This window comes from Odocoileus virginianus, chromosome 17, assembly GCF_023699985.2.
Source record: "Odocoileus virginianus isolate 20LAN1187 ecotype Illinois chromosome 17, Ovbor_1.2, whole genome shotgun sequence".
In the NCBI taxonomy this organism is placed as follows: domain Eukaryota; kingdom Metazoa; phylum Chordata; class Mammalia; order Artiodactyla; family Cervidae; genus Odocoileus; species Odocoileus virginianus.
Window position 1 is genome coordinate 32,720,636 of NC_069690.1, and position 21,338 is coordinate 32,741,973.

The 21,338-nt window shown below is 53.4% G+C and overlaps 1 protein-coding gene across 3 annotated transcripts; it reads left to right on the plus strand.

Annotated features, from left to right (window-relative positions):
- The first annotated feature begins 26 nt into the window (after positions 1 to 26).
- On the plus strand, positions 27 to 19,774 carry TOP3A (DNA topoisomerase III alpha). Of its 3 annotated transcripts, none has more exons than XM_020914135.2 (19): positions 28 to 320; positions 6,025 to 6,084; positions 7,129 to 7,202; positions 8,030 to 8,105; positions 8,812 to 8,920; positions 9,426 to 9,569; positions 9,672 to 9,842; positions 9,999 to 10,099; positions 10,509 to 10,583; positions 11,669 to 11,751; positions 12,264 to 12,471; positions 13,315 to 13,500; positions 13,582 to 13,711; positions 14,620 to 14,733; positions 14,816 to 14,981; positions 15,607 to 15,747; positions 16,329 to 16,451; positions 17,011 to 17,696; positions 18,736 to 19,774. In XM_020914135.2, the coding sequence occupies exons 1-19, from the start codon at positions 141 to 143 to the stop codon at positions 18,912 to 18,914; spliced, it is 3,006 nt and encodes a 1,001-aa protein (XP_020769794.2). In that variant the 5' UTR covers positions 28 to 140; the 3' UTR covers positions 18,915 to 19,774. The 3 variants fall into 3 exon arrangements, with proteins under 3 accessions (XP_020769797.2, XP_020769794.2, XP_070335333.1); XM_070479232.1 differs by lacking the exon at positions 28 to 320 and adding an exon at positions 444 to 664; XM_020914138.2 differs by lacking the exon at positions 15,607 to 15,747 and having other exon boundaries at positions 27 to 320.
- Positions 19,775 to 21,338: the final 1,564 nt, after the last annotated feature.

The following is a 21,338-nucleotide window of genomic DNA, read 5'->3' on the forward strand; positions in this document are numbered from 1 at the left end:
GTTGTAGTTCACGAGGTTGTGTGGCTAGCGCTGGCGGAAGCGGCTGGAAGGCGGGCGGAAGCAGGCTGTGCGCGGGATCGCGGACCAGCTGGCGAGTCCCTGTTCCCGGGGCGGGCATCGCAGATGCGCTGGGCCCGGGAATGATCTTTCCGGCCGCCCGCCGCGCTCTCCAGTGGCTGCCGCGGCCCGGTGCTCGGGCCTTGACTCGCGCCGCCATGGAGGTGGCCCTGCGAGGCGTCCGGAAAATCCTTTGCGTGGCCGAGAAGAACGACGCGGCCAAGGGCATAGCCGACCTGCTGTCCGGCGGCCGCATGCGGCGGGTGAGAAGGTCCCCGGGCGGGCGGGACGGGGATGAGCGGCCGCTGCTCCCTCCGGGCGTCCCCTGCTGTCGGGCAGGGCGTCCGGGCGCCTGCTGCGACCGACGGGCTTTTAGAAACGGAGTTAGTGTCTCTAGTTTGTTTAGAGACCTTGCGCGGCGGCGGGTGTCAAGTCAGTCGGAGACGCGGAACCGCCGGCCGAACTCCCCCAGCTTGCTCTGGAACCTGCGGGGTCGTCCGTCTGGGTGCATCCGACGGGGCGACCCGCCCAAGCCCCTGTCCCGCCGGGCGAGGTGGAGATCGGGTCTGTTCTGGACCACGGGAGGCGCAGAGGAGAGAGTGAAAAGGTTTGGGAAGGGGGTGACTGGAGGCCTTACAAGCTGTTCAGGACGCTCTCAGTTACAAAAGTGGGCCCCGAAATGGTTTTCTGGACATTTCTCAGTGCGCGGGTGGAAGTCCCCTGCTTTCTTTTCTTTCACATCTCAGGGTCCTCCCTCAGGCCTCTGTTTCCCACCTATAGGTGGTGGGAACTGGAGCAGAGATACGGGTGCTGGCTGACAGCATCACCTTTTCCCAGAGCTGAGTGTCCTGGTGACCAGCCCCAGGCTATGCCCACTCCTAGGGCTCCAGGCTCCTTGAGACTGGCCTGTCTGCACAGCTAACTTCTGTATCCTTTGGCCTTCGTTTAAGTGTCTCTTTTTCCGGGAACCTTTTCCTCACGTTTCTCTCCCCCAGAGGGGTCAGGGTGCAGTGTGATAAACTGTCACTGTGTCCCTTTCTACTTGGAAGGCACCTCCTGGTTACAGTTCCATAATGTGCTGTGCAAGTTGCTCATCTCATCTGAGTCCCCGCCACCCTTCCATGGACCCTCAGCTCCGAAGGAAAGAGCTGTGGCTGTTGGGTCCCCTGCTGTATCCCTTGTACCCAATTATGTGTGTGGAGTACAGCAGGCCCTCAGTCAGCACTTCTGGGTGCACGTTTGACCTCAGTCTTGAAGTTTTACCAAGCAGTGAGAACCACATGTACAAAGGGCAACCCACTGGCTTGAAACAGCTTGGCAAGTTCAAAATTGCAAAGTTGAGAGTGTGGGGTGCTGGGGGAAGGAGCCAGTGGGCATAGCAAGAGAGGATGAGAGAGCCATGTGTTTCATAGGTGAGTATCAACTGTCTTGAAGGTACAGTTCATCAGTGTTCACTACATCCCCAGTGTTGTCCTCTATTTAGTTCCAGGTTTTATCACACCAAGAGGAAATGCCATAGCCATTAAGCAGTCACCCTCCTTTCCCCACTCTTCCCAGCTGCTGGGATCCACTAATCTACCTTGTGTCCCCAAATATGTGTCCTGGATATGTCATACAAAGAGAGTCACGTGATATGTGGCCTTTTGTGTCAGGCTTTTTCTACTTAGCATTTTTGGAAGCTTCACATTGTAGCGTGTGTTAGCACTGCATCCTTTTTTACAGCTGAATAATATCCCATGGTATAGACTGATCATATTTTGTTTTTCCTTTCATCAGTTGGTGGGCATTTGGGTTGGTTCCACCTTTTGGCTCTTGGGAATAGAGCTGGTGTAAACATTCACTCACACACACATTTTCATTTGAATATCTGTTTTCAGTTCTTTGAGGTAAATTCCTAGCAGTGGTATTGCTGGGTCATAAGTTAATTCTATCTTTAACTGTTTGAGGAACTGCCAAACTGTTTTCCACAGTGGCTGAAACATAATATAGTTTCTTCATTGATGGTCTAGTTTTTTCATATTATGTCAACACTTTTTCTTTTTTTAATTATCACTATTCTGTATGCGTGCTAAGTTGCTTCAGTTGTGTTGTGTCTGAGTCTTTGCAAGTCCTTGAACCGGAGCCCTCCAGGCTCCTCTGTCCATGGGATTCTCCTGGCAAGAATACTGGAGTGGGTTGCCGTGCTCTCCTCCAGAGGTTCTTCCCAATGCAGGGTCTGAACTCCTTCACTTAAGTTTCTTGCATTGGTAGGCAGGTTCTTTACCACTGGCACCACCTGGGAAGCCCAGTTATCGCCACCCTCAGTCCAGTCACTCAGTCGTGTCCGACTCTTTGCGACCCCATGGACTGCAGCACACCAGGCCTCTGTGTCCATCACCAACTCCCAGAGTTTACTCAAACTCATTTCCGTTGAGGTGGCATCCTCTGTCATCCCCTATCTCCTCCCACCTTCAATCTTTCCCAGCATCACGGTCTTTTCAAGTGAGTCAGTTCTTCGTATCAGGTGGCCAAAGGATTGGTGTTTCTGCTTCAGCATCAGTCCTTCAAATGAATATCAGGACTGATTTTCTTTAGGATGGACTGGTTGGATCTCCTTGCTGCCCAAGGGGTGGTACTCAGCTTCTTTATAGGCGAACTTTCAGTCTGTACATGACTACTGGAAAAACAATAGCTTTGACTAGATGGACCTTTGTTGGCAAAGTAATGTCTCTGCTTTTTAATATGCTGTCTAGGTTGGCCATAACTTTTCTTCCAAGGAGCAAGCATCTTTTAATTTCATGGCTGCAGTCATCTTCAGTGTGATTTTGGAGCCCCAAAATATAACATCTGTCACTGTTTCCCCTGTTTCCCTGTCTATTCGCCATGAAGTGATGGGACCAGATGCCATGATCTTAGTTTTCTGAATGTTGAGTTTTAAGCCAACTTTTTCACTCTCCTATTTCACTTTCATCAAGAGGCTCTTTAGTTCTTCTTTGCTTTCCGCCATAAGGGGGGTGTCATCTGCATATCAGAGGTTATTGATTTCTCCTGGCAATCTTGATTCCAGCTTGTGCTTCATCCAGTCCAGCATTTCTCATGATGTACTCTGTGTATAAGTTAAATAAGCAGGGTGACAATATACAGCCTTGACGTACTCTTTTCCTGATCCAGTCTGTTGTTCCATGTCCAGTTCTAACCGTTGCTTCTTGTCCTGCATACAGATTTCTCAGGAAGCAGGTCAGATGGTCTGATATTGCCATCTCTTGAATTTTCCACAGTTTGTTGTGATCCACACAGTCAAAGGCTTTGGCATAGTCAAAACCATTACCATACAAGTGGGTGTGAAATATATTGTGGTTTTAGTTTGTGCTTCCCAAGTGACTGATGACACTGAGCATCTTTTCATAAGCTTGTTGGCCACTGTGTTGCCTTTGAAGAAATGTCTGTCCATGTCTTTTGCCCAGCTTTGAATTGTCTTTGTTATTGAGTGGTGACTTCTTACTATACTCAGGATACTAGGTCCTCCTTAGATGTATGACTTGCAGATGTTCTAATCCATTCTATGGGTTGTTTTCTCTCTTGATAGTGTTACTTGATACAGAAAAGTTTAAGTTTGATGGCATCTAGTTTATCTAGTTTTCCTTTAGTTGGTTATACTTTTACTGTCATGTCTAAGAAACCATTGGCAAACTGAAGATCATGAAGGTTTGCCCCTGTGTTTTCTTCTAAGAGTTTTAGCTCTTATATTCAGGTCATTGATCCATTTTGAGTCAGTTTTTCTGTGTGATGTAAAGTAACCTGTTTTGTGAGGTCTTTCCTCAGGCTCCTCTCCATCCATTTCCGTCTCTGTTTCCAGATGCGTTTTCACAGCTCTTGGTGCTGGGGGATCTCTCTCGTGGGTCACATCCTCCAGCTCCTTGTCCCTCTCTCCCATGTGTGTCACTCTCTAAGACAGAGATGAGTCTGTTCACTCACTTAGCCCTCACACAGGGGTTGCTTCCCATGACACAATTACCCTGCCTTTCAGGGATGTAAATTCCGAAGGAGGAGGAGCCAAGACATCCACATGCAGAGCTCAGAATCAGGGGATGGTCTTTGCCTCTTAGTAATAGAAAAGAATGGAAGTAACAAGTAACGGCAACGGGGAGGGGTAAAATCAAGCTGTAGTTCTGATAGGTAATTAGATACTCCTCATGGAAAAGACTCATATGTAGAAATATATGTACATTTGAGAGAAGTTCACTATTAACTTAAGATAAAATCTTTTTTTTTCCTTAACAGTAGTGCTTAAATGGTAGTAACTACTGCAGATAGTTCAGAGAACATAGATGTGTATAAGCAGAGCAGCCCCACTTCGGACAGTGACCACTGTTAGTAACTCATAGATCTTTGAGGATTTTACATTCAGAAGAAGTCCTATAAATTCAGTGGCAGCAACGTGATCACTCCCTGCAGAGTGCTTAGAGCAGGGACTGCTCTGGCGTCTGGAGGGAGTTTGTTTGTTTTCTCTAATTTTGACGGCATGGATGGCTCTGCAGAGAGATCATTGAAGCCACCTTCTTGGTCTGTGTACTCGGTTTTCTTCTTTCTCTGGGCTCCAGAACTCTGCTTGAATTTAAGCAGCCCACTCCCAAGCATCTCACCTAGGCATTGGAATCATGCATAATTGAGTGCTGTCCTCAGTTGGGAACTTGGGGGCAAGTTTGAAATGCCAGGAAAACGTTTTAGTTCCTCAGGACTGTCCACTGGCGGAGAGTGCCTGGGAGAGCCTTGCCCTGGGGTGCACACATCTTGTTAGACAGGTCATCACCTGAAGAGGATTAGAACACAGTTTCCAGACTGTTCCCAGGAGAGTAGGGACCATGGACACACGCCACGGTGGCTGGGCTGGGACAAGGCTGTTGGCTGGACTCGGCCTCTGGAAGCCAGAGAGCCTGGGACTTGGTATGTATCAGAGCAGGAGTTTGTCTGAGAAGCTTTAATGCATTCTTAGAAAGAGGTGGAAATGCTGCTGATTCAACTATTTCTCTTCTCTGGACTAAAAGGGCTTAACCAGCAGTTGCAGTTTGTAGGAAATGGCAACCCACTCCGGTATTCTTGCCTGGAGAATCCCAGGGACAGAGGAGCCTGGTGGGCTGCCGTCTATGGGGTCTCACAGAGTCAGGCACGACTGAAGCGACTTAGCAGCAGCAGCAGCACTAGACCCAGTGAACTCGTGTATCAGATATGAAAATAAATTCCCACTTTAAGTTTGCCATTGTGCCTTGAAGGGGTCTGCACTCATTGTTCCACACAGAAAATTTGTGTGAGGCTGGGGGAGAATGTTCTGGACACAATCCTTCTTGGTGCTTGCAGATTCCCAGAATCCTATTTTGCCTGTGTCTTGTCTTCTGTGCTGTGTTGGTGTGAAACTCACACATATAGTTACTTTTAACACCTTTTTGAAGGATGGGATCTTCTCTGAGAGGGTCTCATTCACAGAAAAGTACAGCTAAGGAGGTAGGTGTAGGCTGGTTCCCAGGTCTGACCGGGACTCACAGCTTCACTGGATTTCAAAGCCAGAGGGACCTTATAGATGACTTTACTCAGAATAAAGTGAAGTTCAGGAAGGTGAATGACTTGCCCGTGGTCCCCAGTTTATTGGTGCAGTTGTATGGCTGGGAAGTAGAGATGTGTGTGAAGAACAGAGAACTGGTGAGACTCGTCATAATCCTGTCTGGAGTAATTGTCACATGATCTTGGACAAGTCCAGTCTCACCTGTAGAAACATGTTCGCTGACCACAGTGGACATGACCAGGTCCCTGCTTTTCCCTGAGTGTGGAGGGGCCACTTCACAAATGTGCCTAGTGATCTCGCCTCGTATTAATTTGTAGGAAGTTTTGTTGCATTTTTAATATTCTGCAGGAGTTTGCTTGATCCTTATGTGAGGACTCAGTTTGTCTTTTATGTGTTTTATATATTTTTTCTATTTTTGTTCTGCTTTCTAGAGGGAAGGACTTTCAAGATTCAACAAGATCTATGAGTTTGATTATCATCTGTGTGGCCAGGTAGGTGCTGTAGGGCTTCTATCCTGGGGCTGAAGGGTGCTTTTGGATCCATCTTGCTGTGCATTCCTTGGGGTGTTAGTGATGGCTGAAAAGAGAGCTTGTGTTTTAGAATTATTTAATCAAGGAGAATTAGCCTGGCCATTGTCGACAATACAGTGTCTTTTAAGAAGAACTGTTTCTATGACCTGAAGATCACTAGTGACAGGTTATCATTTTATAATTCATAAGGAAGTCTATTTTTTATAAAATGTGATCCCAATGTCAGCTGTCTGTGACAAGAGACAAGCTAGTATACCATAGTTTAAATATAAAAGGCATCATGGAGCCAGAATTAGAATGGTATTAATATCACTATGGGTTTGGCTTTAAAGAGCTATATTTGTTTATTTCTTTTCAATCTGCTGGTTTGGGGAGGTTTTGTGAGTGTGTGTGTTTTTAGCTTCACAGCAGAACTGAGAGGAGGGTACAGAGATTTCCCACACACACACCCTGCCTCAACACAGCCCCGCAACAAACCTCTCAGATGGTATCTTTGTTACAGTTGACGGGATACATGAGATCAACTTTACCCAGAGTCCCAAGTTGACATTAGGGTTCACCCCACTCTTGTGCATTCTGTGGGTTTGTGTGAATGTGTACCTGTACCCGCTGTTAAGACCCCATGCAGAATATTCTCACTGCCACCAAAGCCCCTATGCTCTGCCCATTCATCCTCCCTGACAACCACTTTTTCTCTCTTTGATAGAAGTTATAGAAGTTCCCTATTTTGACTTGGCAAAATCTAATTGCTAAAAGGCTGATGTAAAGTGGATTACCAACAAAGACCTATTGTGTATCACGTGGAACTCTACCCAATGTTATGTGCCAGCCTGGATGGGATGGGGGTTTGGGGGGGAAATGGATACATGTCTGTGTGTGGCTGAGTCCCTTCCCCGTTCACCTGAAATTGTCACAACATTGTTAAATTGGCTGTACCCCAATACAAAATAAAAAGGTTGAAGTTTAAAGAAAAACAAGGCTAACGTGAATTTTGTCCTCATTCAGAACGTCACCATGGTAATGACCTCAGTCTCAGGACACTTGCTGGCTCATGATTTCCGGATGCAGTTTCGAAAATGGTCAGTTCAATCCCTGGGGGCAGAACATTCTGATTATTACAGTGACCTGTAAAGCATCACGGGAAGTCTGAGTCTTGTCAGTGTTAGGTAACTTACAGCAGTAAGATGACTTGAGTCCATTCGGCTACTGTAGCAAAACACAGGCGCTGGGTGTCTTGTGCGGGACAGAAACGCATTTCTCCCACTTACAGAGGCCAGAGGTCAGAGCACCAACTTGGTCCCGGGAGGCCCTCTTCCTGTCTATAGCCGGTTGACATCTCACGTGCTGGATGGTCTCGAGAGGCGGCCAGGGTCTCTTGTAAAAGCTCAAGTGGCCTCCAGGAGGCCCCACCTTCTGGCACCATCCCACAGTTGTTGGGATTCCAGCCTGTGAATCTAGGAAGACACAAACTGCAGATACCATGGCAGTGACCTAGGATTAACTTGTTTGCTGTGAATTTTCACCACATGCTTAGAATAAATACACACTTTCAGGTGTGTTCCCCAAAATAACCCAGACCCCTGACCTAGCAGGGATTGAACCAGGGCTATACAGTGAAAATGCCAAGTCCTAGCCACTGGACAACTAGGGAACTCCCCACCCAGACCTTTGCTTGCAGTCATTGGGTTGCGTTTACCCTGTTGCAGATATGCAGGAAAGGGCTCCAGAATTTCTTCTCAGCAGCTCCTATTAATCCCCAGGGGAAGTGCCTCTCAGAAGGTCACAGTCTCACTCATGTCCTCTGGCTTTTTCTCGGGGCCTGTGTCTGGTGGGGACGCACCACCAGGGCACTGGGACGGCTTTCTCCCTCCTGCGCTGAGTTAGGATTTTGTGTTTTCTTTTCCAGGCAGAGCTGCAATCCTCTTGTCCTCTTTGAAGCGGAAATTGAAAAGTACTGCCCAGAGAATTTTGTAGACATCAAGGTAGGATCTTGGGAGACATGTGGCCCTGCAGTTGAACAACCACCACATAATTAAATGGAGAGATTTCTGTATTTCGATGGCATTAGAGCTGAGGTTTTCCACTAAACAAGGCACCACGGTTTAAAACATTCCCATCCATTCTGTAGAAGTGAGGCCACTTCAGCTAAGTGGCTGAGGGACTGGGTGAGCGTGTTTATGAACTGTGGCCGCCTGAGGAGATCTTGGGAATAAGCGCTTTTGTTGTCAGAGCAGCTCCCACTGCCCTCACTGGAGGGAGAGCCTGCAGCCTGTGAGTGGCCATCTGGCCCTGAGCTCTGGTTTCTCAGGCTGTCGGGGCCCCTGTCCTTGGTTCATTGCTGACTGGGGGCCCTTCTTGGGATGAATGTCAATTGAGGGTTGATTTTTTTTTTTTTTTTTTTTTAAACCCAGGACATGGTCAGAACTCCTAAAGCTGAAAGTGTGTGTCAGAGCCAAGTTTTAGGGCTCCTTGCATGGGTGTCGTGGTATAAACCCCATCTTCTAGGAGCTCCCGGGCAGGCTGGCTGCTCTGGTGACCTAGCCTCCTCAGTGCACCCGGTGGGGACAGGCCTCACCGAGCTGACGTCTCAAGGAGCCTCGCCAGCACGGGGCAGGTCCAGTGCAGAGCTGTTGGGTGGTTGCTCTGCAGGTCCTGTTCTTACCCTCTTATCCCACCTGGGCGTTTCAGAAAACTCTGGAGCGAGAGGCCCGGCAATGCCAGGCCCTGGTGATCTGGACCGACTGTGACAGAGAGGGTGAAAACATCGGGTTTGAGGTCATCCACGTGTGCAAGGCCGGTGAGTATCTGAGGCCACAGTGGGTGGTGCTCAGCCCGGGTCTCCCTACCAGACTCACCAGCCGTGTGTCGGGCTCGGCCCCAACAACCCAGGGCTTGTTGCCTGTTTGGTCCAAGCTGTTCGATGCCTGGACATTAAATAACTATTGGCATCTCCTGAATGATTTCAGGTAAGTGAGAGGGTGACTTGAAGGCCATTGTTGGGCTTCAGAGAGTGGGGGTGCTTTTCCCTGAAGGCCCAAGACAGCGAGGGACATAGGCGTTCTCACGAGGCTTACCAGGCTGCTTCGGCGGGTGGCTGAGATGCATTCAGCCCCTGTTTCTGACAGTTCTCAGCCTGCCACCATGAGGCTTCCCTCTTAGGCAGCGCGTGGCTGATTTAACTGAACCAGTGAAGCTGGATGCCTCACAGCCTCTTGGACTGGTTCACCCCCCAGGGTTCAGGGTGGTTTGGGAGCAATGAGCCCATGTGACCAGCCCTGCCCCGTGCCTCCTCTCTTGCACAGTGAAGCCCAGCCTGCAGGTGCTGCGAGCCCGTTTCTCCGAGATCACTGCCCGCGCCGTCCGGACAGCATGTGAAAACCTGACGGAGCCCGACCAGAGAGTGAGCGATGCCGTGGATGTGAGGCAGGAGTTGGACCTGCGGATTGGTGAGGAGGGGGCAGTGGGGGCGGGGGGGCCGGGGCTTGGGTGCGCATCCAGCCTTGACCTTGCCATCTGTGATGTCTCCTTCTGTCCGTCCTCTCTGCCAGGGGCGGCCTTCACCAGGTTCCAAACGCTGCGGCTGCAAAAGATCTTCCCCGAGGTGCTGGCGGAGCAGCTTATCAGCTATGGCAGCTGCCAGTTCCCCACACTGGGGTTCGTGGTGGAGAGGTTCAAAGCCATTCAGGCGTTTGTGCCAGAAGTCTTCCACAAGATCCGAGGTGTGTGCCGGGGCCTGTGCGGCGGCCCGGGTGCTGGTCTAAGGGGTGGTTTGTGCCCCGCTGTCCTCGCCCCCTCGTCATGTGTCCGAGGTGGCTCTTGCTCTCCCTGTGATGGGCCTCTCTCCCTGAGTCACGGCCTTCCTGTGTCCCTAACAGTGACTCATGACCACAGGGATGGTGTGGTGGAGTTCAGCTGGAAAAGGCATCGTCTCTTCAACCACACGGCATGTCTCGTTCTCTATCAGCTATGCATGGAGGTGAGAAAGTCTCAGAAGGTGGTGATCTGGGAAGACCGTCCTGGGACTTCCCAAGCTGCCCTTCTCTGTCGCATGTCCCACGGGACTGCAGTTTTCAGCATACATCTCAGGACATCAGCTTTTGGCACCAGTAAGACCACATCAAAACAGTTTTGACTGTGGAAGGAAAGACTTATAGAACTTTCAGGTGAAAGCAGGAGTGTTAATAAATGTGTAGCTGGAATCTGTCCCAAAACAGTGCACTCTCGTCAGAGGCAGATAAGGACCCACTGGGGCAGCCAGGAACCGCAGATCCTAGAGCTGAAAGCTGGGGAACTGGGTAGAAGCAGGTCTTCTGCAGGCCCTGATAGCTGGGGAAGATGACGGTGGTCATCTGGTCACAGTGACCTCAGCTTTCCCTGTCTTCCAGGATCCCAGGGCAACGGTGGTGGAGGTCAGGTCCAAAGCCAAGAGCAAGTGGAGGCCTCAAGCTCTGGACACTGTGGTATGTTCTGGATGGGAGTTGGTGGGGGGAGTTGTGCTAACCCCAAGGAGCCCTGGTGTCCGTAGGGGGCACCGGCTTCTGCTGCAGAAGGTGCCCAGGGGCATCTGTCTTCCCATTGCCACACAGGAAGGAAAACAGACCCCAGAGCAGGACCTGCTCGAGCAGCTAATAAACATGACATAACTGCTCCATTCGGGGTGTGGGACACGAGCAGGGAGAGAAGTCACCGACGCTTCCCATCCTTAGGTGGTTGCTGTTACAGTTTTGGTGTCGTTTTCTGATTTCCCTGTCACTCTTAACAGCGTTGTTATTGGAGTAGCTAGTTTTTTCCACTGAAGTGAAAAGCATTTTCTTTGTTTCTGCATAATCTGTGTAAACCTTATTTTGCATACCCAGTTTATGAACCTGCCCTGAATAGGGCTTCTCAAATTTTGTGACCCCAGGAAAAGCCGCCCAGCAGGACACTGTAGGGTGCCGCTTCCCAGTCCCTACTCTTCAGGAGAGTTCAGGGTGTGTTCACTCTGAAGGTGGAGCCTGTGGGATGGCCGGGGCAGTGGGGGTTACAGGCTGTGTGCAGTGGACCTAAGTGAGTCATCCCTCGCTGGTTAACATGCTCAGACGTGTAGCCAGCAGCATTTTCAGAGCCCTCCCCCCAGCCCCACCAAGGGAAGGGGTAGCTGGTGACCCCCTGAATGCCTGCATAGATGTTTGTCACCAGGGGATGCCCCGAGGTCTGGATGGTGTCCCCAGAGTGCAGGTCTCAGACTGCTGGTACTGGAATAAGTCCTTTAGACGCTTGTTAGAAATGCAGTTCCTGGCCCCGCCCCTGTCCAGCCCTCCTCGTCAAATCCCCTAGTGCCTGTGCCCAGGAGTGTGTCCACTCCTGTCCCCACTCATTCTGGCTTCTGCACTCAGAATCTGACACCCCCTGGGCTGTGGCCTGACTGCCCGACGGGCCCAGAATCCTTCCCCTGCCCAGCCTTTTACACGTGTGTGATGCAGCCAGGGTGATGGGCTGAGGGGTGCTGAAGAAGAGAGTGTGGATGTTGTGTTCTCTGACTTATGCTCCATCACATGTCTGATAGGAGCTGGAGAAGCTGGCATCTCGGAAGTTGAGGATAAATGCTAAAGAAACCATGAGGATTGCAGAAAGGCTGTATACCCAAGGGTAAGCCTGAGTCCTTATTTGGGAAGAGAGTTTGATGCGTCTAAATAAGGGTGAAGCATCTTAGAACTTGAGCTCATGGGGAAACCAGGCTGTCTAGATGTCACCAGCTCCCCATGGAGAGATTTTGGCCTTGACTACTCTTCTGATGGAAAAGGCATGTCAGAGTCACTTGCAACCTAAAACAAGAACCCACAGAGTTCATTCGGATCCCACTCACAGGCAGGGCGTGGGGACCCTGGCAGGGGCAGGCGGCACCTTTGGCACTTGTGTGCTTGTGGGAGGGCGGGGCTAGGGTGGGTGGCCTGGAACCAACTCTGGCCCCTGGGAGTGACCCACAGGAGTGCCTGCTGCTCCTCCCTTTGGGGTCTCGTCTCGGGACTTCCCCAGCATTGGGGACCACAGTGTCCTGGATCAGACGGGCTGCTACTGGGGTCACCAGTGTTCCTAGGTCAGTTCAGTCGTTTCTTGACCACTTCAGCTGTTTCTCACTCGGTGTGTTTGGCCTTGTTTAGGTACATCAGCTATCCTCGAACTGAAACAAACATTTTCCCCAAAGATCTAGACCTGGCGGCGCTGGTGGAGCAGCAGACCCCGGATCCACGCTGGGGGGCCTTTGCTCGAAACATTCTAGAGCGCGGTGGCCCCACCCCACGCAATGGAAATAAGTCTGACCAAGCACACCCTCCCATCCACCCCACCAAGTACACTGACAGCCTGCAGGTGGGTATTCCTGGCTGCGCTGCTGAGGACCCTCAAGGAGATCAGGGCTCAGGCCCGGGATGAATCTGCTCTGTGGGCTCTGACTTCAGGAACAACGTGACTGAAAATTTCTCTTCATTGCGGGGAAGAGATGTCACATCAACACTCCTCCCACAGTCTGCGCTTGGATTCCCTGACGGATCCCACAGGGGCTGTGCCTTGCCCAGGCCCCGCCCCACGCTGTCCCCTCCCTCCACTGCTCCCCTGACCCTCCAGCAGACCGAGCGGCCCCTTCGCTGAGCCCTCACACAGCTAGCACCTTCTCCCGAGACCGGGCTTTTCGTGCGGCATGACGTCTAACGGTTGTGTGCTTGTGCTATATTTGTTGGGTCTGGCTTTGAAGGATTGTATTCAATATTGTTTGCACAGTGGCTGTGTGTGTGGATGTCACGTCTCCCTTGTAGACGTTCTTAGAGGAGGATTTGGGATCTGAGTGTGAACGTCTTACAGGTTCCTGCCAGGGGGCCTCACGGTGTCCCTAGTTACTGAAAGTGGAGAGGTTGCCGTGAACCCTGTGTTTGTGGTAGGTCAGAGGCTGCCTGAGTGTCTTCACTCTTCATGTCTTGCATACATGGGCCCTCTTGGAAACTTGCTTTCACCTTTTTTCCTGCTCAGATTGGCTTTACGTCAGAGGAGTTGCTTTCCAGTCTTGAGGGAAAGGGACTCCAGTTGTGAAGTTTATGGGCCTGAACCCACAAGCAGCGGGGATTTGCCTGCCCTGCACATGGGTGCAGAGTTCTGGGCTGGGAGGCAGCACTGGCCGGACAGGGTCTGGAGGTGCTCAGGCTCCTTTTCTGCCCGCAGGGGGATGAGCAGCGGCTGTACGAGCTCATCGTCCGCCACTTCCTGGCCTGCTGCTCGCAGGATGCCCAGGGCCAGGAGACCATCGTGGAGATTGACATTGCACAGGAGCGCTTTGTGGCCCAAGGCCTCATGATCCTGGCCCGGAACTATCTGGACGTGTACCCGTATGATCGCTGGAGCGACAAGGTGACACTTCGGGTTGGGGGACCGTCCTGTTCCTGGCCCAGGGGCCAGGTTGGGCTGACCGCTGTGTCTCTGCCCCTGTAGACCCTCCCCGTCTACGAGCAAGGCACCTGCTTTCAGCCCAGCACTGTGGAAATGGTGGATGGGGAGACCAGTCCCCCGCAGCTGCTCACTGAGGCCGACCTCATTGCCCTCATGGAGAAGCACGGCATCGGTCAGTAGCTGGTCGTCATGGTAACCGGTACTTCTTGGCTGAAGGGAGGCTCAGGAGCAGTGAAGAACTCCCCTCAGGGCACAGAGTGTGTGAACTGTGAACCCCTGGGTCTAGGTGACACCACAGTTGGCACCCTTGGCCTCGGCCCTGTGCATCCACATGTGGACACAGGTGCTCCCCATCACTGGGGCTCCCCTGGGCCACACTGACCAGTGTTCTTGGCCCTCATAGGGATTTGTTTCTGTTTTACATTTAGCAAGGTACCAACATTTGAAACTGTCGAGACCCATGTAAAAATGGGTACCTTCCTTTTCAGGAGCATCAGGGGTTGGCAGCTTGGCAGCCAAGAGTGGCATTTTTCTGGCACTCACGCTTGGCTTTGTTCACCTGCTTAGCACATGCAGGATCCCTGTGCGATCTGAGTCTGCCTCTCAGGTTCTCCATGGATGACCACGTGCTTAGCTTCTGTTAAAGCATTTCCCATAGTTGTTTAAGAATCAGAAATTTTTTTTTTTTTAAAGAAACTGGGCCAGAATACTTTTTCCCATTAGTCCTGTGGCCCTGGCTTTACAGGTGGGTCCCTTGTGATTTACCTGCTGCCCCTCAGTTTTCACCAGAGCTCCAAGGGCAGCCAAGTCCAGGGTGACCAGCGCCACAAGGGGTTGGGGGATGGGGAGTGGGTGGAGCAGGGCAGGGCTCCATCCCTCACTGCAGAGGGAGGTGGGGGGAGGAGCTTATAGAAGGATTTACAGCAGGACCTGACCACTGGAGTGAATGGGTGTGAGGGAGAGGTACGGTTGCTGACAAGGCCTCTGCACGGCTGGCTCTGAGTGGGAAGTCCAGGCAGAGAAAGGGGCCTGTGGGGCTGGGGGCTAAGGATGAGCCTGAGTGATGGGAGTGGCCTGCAGGTACGGACGCCACGCATGCCGAGCATATCGAGACCATCAAGGCCAGGATGTATGTCGGGCTCACGCCAGACAAGCGCTTTCTCCCTGGACACCTGGGCATGGGGCTCGTGGAAGGTGAGGAGCTAGGGGCTTTGCGGGTGGTGGTCATGAAGCTCCACAGTGTATCCAGGCCACACGACGCCACTGTTGTCCACAGGCTATGACTCCATGGGCTACGAGATGTCCAAGCCTGACCTGCGGGCCGAGCTGGAGGCTGACCTGAAGCTCATCTGCGAGGGGAAGAAGGACAAGCTGGTGGTCCTGCATCAGCAGGTGCAGAAGTACAAGCAGGTGTTCATCGAAGCCGTGGCCAAAGCCAGGAAGTGAGTGCCGGGCACTGCTGGGCGGCCCGCTAGGCCCTGAGGATAGCTGCTCCATGCACTGTGGTCTTGCCAGGCACCTCACCCCTGCCTGCAGTCTCCCCTCTCTCCTCCCCTGTTTGTTTGGCTCCTCACCCCAGAGCCTTGTCAGCCTAGCAACTGTAACCATGAGGGTCTGGTCCAGTCATTCTGGGCTTTAGAAACACCGTTTCCATCCCATCCTGAGTTAGCAGGTGGCACAGTTTGCCTGTGGGTTCACCATGTGTGGGCATGTGCCCCGTTGTTTTCTTGGGCCTTTGGGGGTGACCATAGCAGGTAGCATGTCTATGTATTCTGTTGGAAATAACACATTTTTTTACCCCGTGCAAATTTGGAAAAGAAATGCACGAGCCATTTAGACTTGATTCCAGACCAACTCGAGTGTGTGTGTGGCCTAAGGTCTGCTTGCTGTGGGGCAGGTGGTGAGGCAGGGGTACCTGCCTGCAGCTGGATCACTCCCGGGAGTGGCCACCTTGGAAGCAGGCCGCGTGGCCCACACGGCCCCATTTGTGGGAGAATGCTGTGTGAGTCACACGTGCACGGTGGGCACCTGACTTGAGAATGCTGTGAACGCTCTCCATTTCCTCAGGTTGGATGAGGCCTTGTCCCAGTACTTCGGGGCGGCTGCAGAGGTGGCCCCGCAGGAAGCCCTCCCAGCTGTGCCCGACCCCATCAGGAAGTGTCCACAGTGTGGCCAGGACATGGTTCTCAAGACCAGGAAGAGCGGCGGGTCGGTGTCTGGCTGTGCCCCACCCCCACCCACACCCCTGAGACCCAGTACTGCTGTGCAGGCCCGTCCTCTGGTTCTGTGTCCTGTTTAAAAGCAGGCCTGCTTCACCAGTTCCCGGACTGAGTGTTGGTGCTGAAATGGTGGCCTCAGGGGTGTGAGGCCTCGTGGGAATTGAGGGCTGGTGGGGGCAGGGCTTGTCCCCTGGGGATGGACGATGCTCCATGCGTGGACGGTGGCGCAGGCCTCCTCAGTGACCCACTGAGCCCGTCTGCTCCTCACAGAGCTGCAGGAGGGTGAGGCCTGTGTTTCCTGAGACGCGTCCAGCTGGGGGCTCAGGGCAGCCAGGCCCCACTTCAGTCTGGGCGCTGGTGGCGGCTTGGTGGTTTCTCATCAGGAGACAGCATCACCAGTGATTGAGGGGGTTTCAGGGACACAAGTGCAGGCTGGGGCTCTCGTCACTTGGTGTCACGGACCATGTCTCCAGAAGCTCGAGTATCACCTGTGATCAGACAGAAGGGTCTCCACTGATGGAACCGTCCCAAGGGTCGGGGACACCCATCTGACCCAGCCTTGCTCCCCAGGTTTTACCTCAGTTGCACGGGCTTCCCCGAGTGTCGGTCGGCCGTCTGGTTCCCGGACAGCGTGCTAGAGGCCAGCAGGGATGAGAGCGTGTGTCCAGTGTGTCAGCCGCACCCTGTCTACAGGTGAACTGGACGCCCAGGACTGGTCCTTGGACCTTTGGTCACATGTCAGAAATCACAAGGATCTCAGAGAACTTATGTTTATGAGGATTTACCACATTCTCAAAGTGAAAGCAGGTTTTTAAATGCTTGTTAGTTTGTAACAATTGCATCCTAACAGTAGGTCTTTAGGATAAAGTTTATTTATTTTCAAAGCAAAAAAATGAGAACAGGCTGTGTTGCAGTGTTGCCAGTGTAACATCTGGCTTAACAGTAGAGCAGAGCCCTGCCTTGCTACTGGGCGCCATTACCAAGCCACACACCAAGGAGCCCTGGACCTTGCTGCACTGGGGCCCCGAGGACAGGCACTTTTCAGAGGCACCTGGGTGTGGGCGGTTAACTGGGTCCTAGAGCTCACCCCCCCCCCCCCAGAACCCTCCTCCCTCTTGTGACGACTGGAGGGCCAGGTAGCTGTGCTTTGTGTGGCTTCCCTGGGGTGGGGGTGGCGGGAGAGCCCCGTGTGGACCCAGGAGAAGACTCTTCACCCAAGGGTTGAGTGTCTTGTCATCTTCTGTCCTCACAGGTTGAAGTTCAAATTTAAACGAGGCAGCTTGCCCCCAACCATGCCCCTCGAATTTGTCGGCTGCATCGGCGGGTGTGACGAGACCCTGAGGGAGATCCTGGCCCTCAGGTTCTCACGAGGCACCCCCCGAGTCGGCCAGCCCGCCAGCCAGACCTCCGGCCACCTGCAGGCTAGCCAGTCCCTGAACAGAATGGACAGTGGCCAGCAGGGCCAGCCCCAGCCGCCCGTCACCAAGCCCTCGAAGGCTTTGACCAGGACTCTGCCTCCACCCGCTGTTGAGAGTGAGGGCAACTCGGTGACCTGCAACTGTGGCCAGGAGGCCTTGCTGCTCACCGTCCGGAAGGAGGGGCCCAACCAGGGCCGCCAGTTCTACAAGTGCGGCAGTGGCGGTTGCAGCTTCTTTCTGTGGGCTGACAGTGGCCACCCAGGAGCCGGGCCTCCCTCAGCATCCAGACCCCCGGGCGGCCCCTTGGGACGCCCTCTGGGCTCAGGGACTCTTCCAGGCGGGTCCGGCAGGCCCGGCAACGGTGGCAGCGGTGGTGCATCCTGCCTGTGTGGCCAGCCGGCCGTCACACGCACCGTGCAGAAGGATGGGCCCAACCAGGGGCGCCAGTTCCACACGTGCGCCCAGCCCCGTGAGCAGCAGTGCGGCTTCTTCCAGTGGGTGGACGAGAACGTGGCCCCAGGTGAGGTGGTGGGGCTGCCCTCCCTTCCCGGTCACTTCACCCCCACGAGGTCACGGGCACTCTACTCTGCCCCTGGCACTGTGCAATATTCCACTCACAGCTGCTCTTGTCTCCATTGGGTGGTGTTTGTGGTCGTGCCTCCCAGACGGGGGCCATGAGGACCACACTAGCCACATGGCCTGTTTGGATCCCCACAGCCAGGCCTAACATGGGAGCCCCTCTCACCTTTGTGAAGCTGGCAGGGTCTGTGTTGGGTCCTCGTGTAGTAAGACGGAAGCCCTGGCCCTGATGTTTGGAACCTGCCCTGGGTGACGCAGTTTGGGTGGCCCCCTGCAGATGGGTGTGGGGAGAACTGCTGTCCAGACTTAGGGTCAAGGTAGATGAGGTACCTGAAGGTACCTGGCCATTTTGGGACACAGCAGATACCTGATCAGGTATCTGAGAGAGACCGAATGGCCTTGTGGTGGGCCTGGCTGTATGTCCTTGAACCGTTTGGTGTGGTTTCTCAGCCTGTTTCCTCAGTAAGCTGGGGCACCTCCTTCCTTTCTCTTGTTCCTGTTAATCTGCAGCAGTGATCCTGACACACACGTGACAGGTCTGCACACACAGGAAGAGCCCAGAGCCTGGGTGCAGGCCAGGGGTCAGAGACACCACTGCTCCAAGGGACCCACGTCTGCCTTGGAGGAGGCAGTCTGTCTGTGGGAGGCATCAAGGCTGGACCACCTCTTGCATGGCGGGAGTCAGGGTTTCCTGTTGGGAGGAGGTGGTGTCTTTGGTCCTGGGTGATGGGGCGGTTCATGCTGTGAGGCTCCTGAGGGACGGGGAGTGTCCAGAGCTCAGGCTTCTCACACGGCAGGTGGGAGCGAGTGTTGGTCACAGCCGGCTTGTCTTTGTCGCATCCACACGCAATCAGGTGGCTTGCCTAATAGGTCCCTGTCTCTGCATATGAGGTGACATGGGTTCCTGACCCAGGCCATGGTGGCAAGGCTCTTGGAGGGCATTCCCGTCTGCACTCAGCAACCTATCATTCTCCCCACAGGGACCTTTGGAGGCACCCTTTGGCCAGGAAGTAGAGGAGGAACCCAGGGACTGGAGGCCAGAAGCAAGAGGGCTCGGGCTGGCTCCTCAGATATGGGGTCTGCAGCCAAGAAACCTCGGAAGTGCAGCCTTTGCCACCAGCCTGGACATACCCGTCCCTTCTGTCCTCAGAACAGATGAGGCAACATCGGGCTGAGGGGACCACCTGCCCTTCTTCACTGCCCTCATGTCTTAGGAAGCAAGTTGTTTCTCAGGGGCCACCAGCAGCTCTTGGGGTTTGGCCTGTGTGTTGAGTCCGGGTCCAGATCTTTCTCTCTGCTGGACAGTGACCCTGTTGTGCGGGACCCAGGAACAACCATGTCCATGGCTGAGAAGCCACAGAGGCTGCCTTCTGCGATTCACAGGGGTTGTGCTGTCAACGCCTTAGTGGAGATTGGCCTTATCTGCAAGGGGCTTCCATCCACAGATGGTCTGAAAAAGGATGGGATGCCAGGGGGAGGCTCCTGTTTGGAGGTTGTGTCTGCGGAAGGTTTTTGCCTCTTTATTAAGCTGCAGCCAGGACGCCCCACAGCTCAGGTGCCTCGGTAAAGAATCCAGCTCCCTGACCCTGGCAGGTGATGGTGTAGCATCTGGGAAAGTTTGGCAGGACACTTGGCAGTGCTGACCTGCCTGGCCTCCCCTAGCCCCATCGTTGTCCTTTGGGGCAAAGAAGAACTGGTACAGATACTGCTGTGCTGGCCTCCCAAGAGGAGCCGAGTGGGAATCAGTGGACTTGGCTCTGCAGCTCAGATGACCAGTAGGAGTAGGCTGGGTGTGACTGAGTTGCATGGCTGGTGAAGAAGCGAACTGTTCTGGGACTCCTGGCCCCAAACCCTTCCCTCAGACCAGCCCTTGCACCTGGACTGGACAGTGGGCTGCCCAGAATTGCTCCTGGAGCATCTGGTCAGTGGGTGTTGGTCTTAGCCCAGTGGCCCAGTCCACTTTGTCTCCTTGGTTTTTACCTGTGCTGAGCATCTCACATAAACAGCCGCACAGCCGTGGCCTGCCTCTGCTCTCTGAGTGCCTTCTCTCCTGGGGTGGCCCTCATGGTCATTCATCAGCGCTTTGTGTGTTTTTCTGACTGAGCTAGTCCGCCGTGTTCACTTGTCATCAGTTGATGGGCACGGGGGTGTTTCCACCCCCTGGCTGCTGGGAGCAGTATAGCTGTAAACTTCTGTGTGCAAGTTACTTGAACACGTGTATTTTTATGGATCCACACCTAGGAGTGGGTTTGCTGGGTCATTTAATTCTATGCACTAAACTCTCCACAGCAGCTGCATCTTACCTTCTCACCAGAGAATTCCCCTTTCTCCACGTCCTTGCCAACATGTCCTTGCCCGTATTGCCATCCTTGTGGGCCTGAGGTGGTATCTCGTGGCTTTGACTTGCATATTCCCAGTGACCACTGAAGTTGGGCATGCTTTCACTGCTCACACACCTTTCATGTTTCTTTGGAGAAATGAAAGGTCTTTTCAAGACCTTTCCCGTTTTTTCAGTGGGATTGTTTGTGCTCTTGCTGTTGAATTGAAGGATGCTACCTTCAACTCATCTGTGGGTTGCAGTCTCTCCACAGGGAGCCCCCGTGCCCACCAGGACCAGAATTGCCAGGTGGGACTCGGGGTCCTGCCGACAACCACTTGCTGGGCTCCCTGGGCTGGGCCTTCACAGGGCCTGGTGGGAGTTCTGGGGGCAGGGTTGCTGTCAGCCCAGGTGGTGAGACCATTGCACATAGATGGGTGGACACTGTGAGGGAGCTTTCCACACAGGCTTCCCAGGATGCTAGGCGGAGGCCCCGCTGCCCTGGTGGTGCATCGACCACCGTTCCCCATCGACCACCGTTCCCCCTGGACCTCTGTTTTGGGTTCCTGAGCTGCATATGTGTTCAGCTCACAGGTGGGAGGGGCCTGCTCCGCAAGGCAGGGGTGTACTGCCCTGTCTCCACCAATATTCATGCTGGGCAGAGGTGCAGGGTCGGCCTGGAAAGTTCCCTGAGGTCATACAGGAGGGCGAGCCTGAGGCCCACAAGCTGAACTGCTGGCTCAGGAAGTGTTTGGCTTTGCTGAGAACACCCAGAGCAGCATCCAGGCCCCATGCTGGCCTTGGGAGCACTGCGCTGTCGACACCACCTTTGGTGTCTATCCTCAGTGAACAGAGTGCCACCAAACGGTCATGTTACTGGGATTTTAACTTTTTAATCTTTTTTTAATTTGGAGAGTATTTAAAAGACTATCCTCATTGTAAAAGAATACGCTTAAAAATGCAAATGCATCAGATGTACATGACTTAAACCAAGCTGAAGGCTGCTCATCCTGGAGGGGACCAGGCTGGGGGCAGCAGTGGTCCTGGATTAGAGCTGAGGGCTTCCCTCTCCCATCCCACTCCAGCCCTGCCCGTCAGGGCCCTTGGACCTTAACTACAACCCCATCAGGAGGCTTGGTGAGATCCCCAGGGACCTGAGTGTGGGTGTGCCCAGCAGGCCCCCAGTCTGCAGCCTCAGCGAGAGAGCTCCCATGCAGACTTTGGGCCTTTTTCTGTTTAATAATAGCACGGTTTTTTGAAACCACT

Excerpts from the sequence above, each read along its gene's own strand:
- TOP3A (XM_020914135.2), top strand. The coding sequence starts at position 141 with ATGATCTTTCCGGCCGCCCGCCGCGCTCTCCAGTGGCTGCCGCGGCCC. Across the intron at positions 12,472-13,314 it reads AGTACACTGACAGCCTGCAG|GGGGATGAGCAGCGGCTGTA; the intron begins GTGGGTATTCCT and ends TTCTGCCCGCAG. Across the intron at positions 16,452-17,010 it reads CAGCCGCACCCTGTCTACAG|GTTGAAGTTCAAATTTAAAC; the intron begins GTGAACTGGACG and ends CTGTCCTCACAG.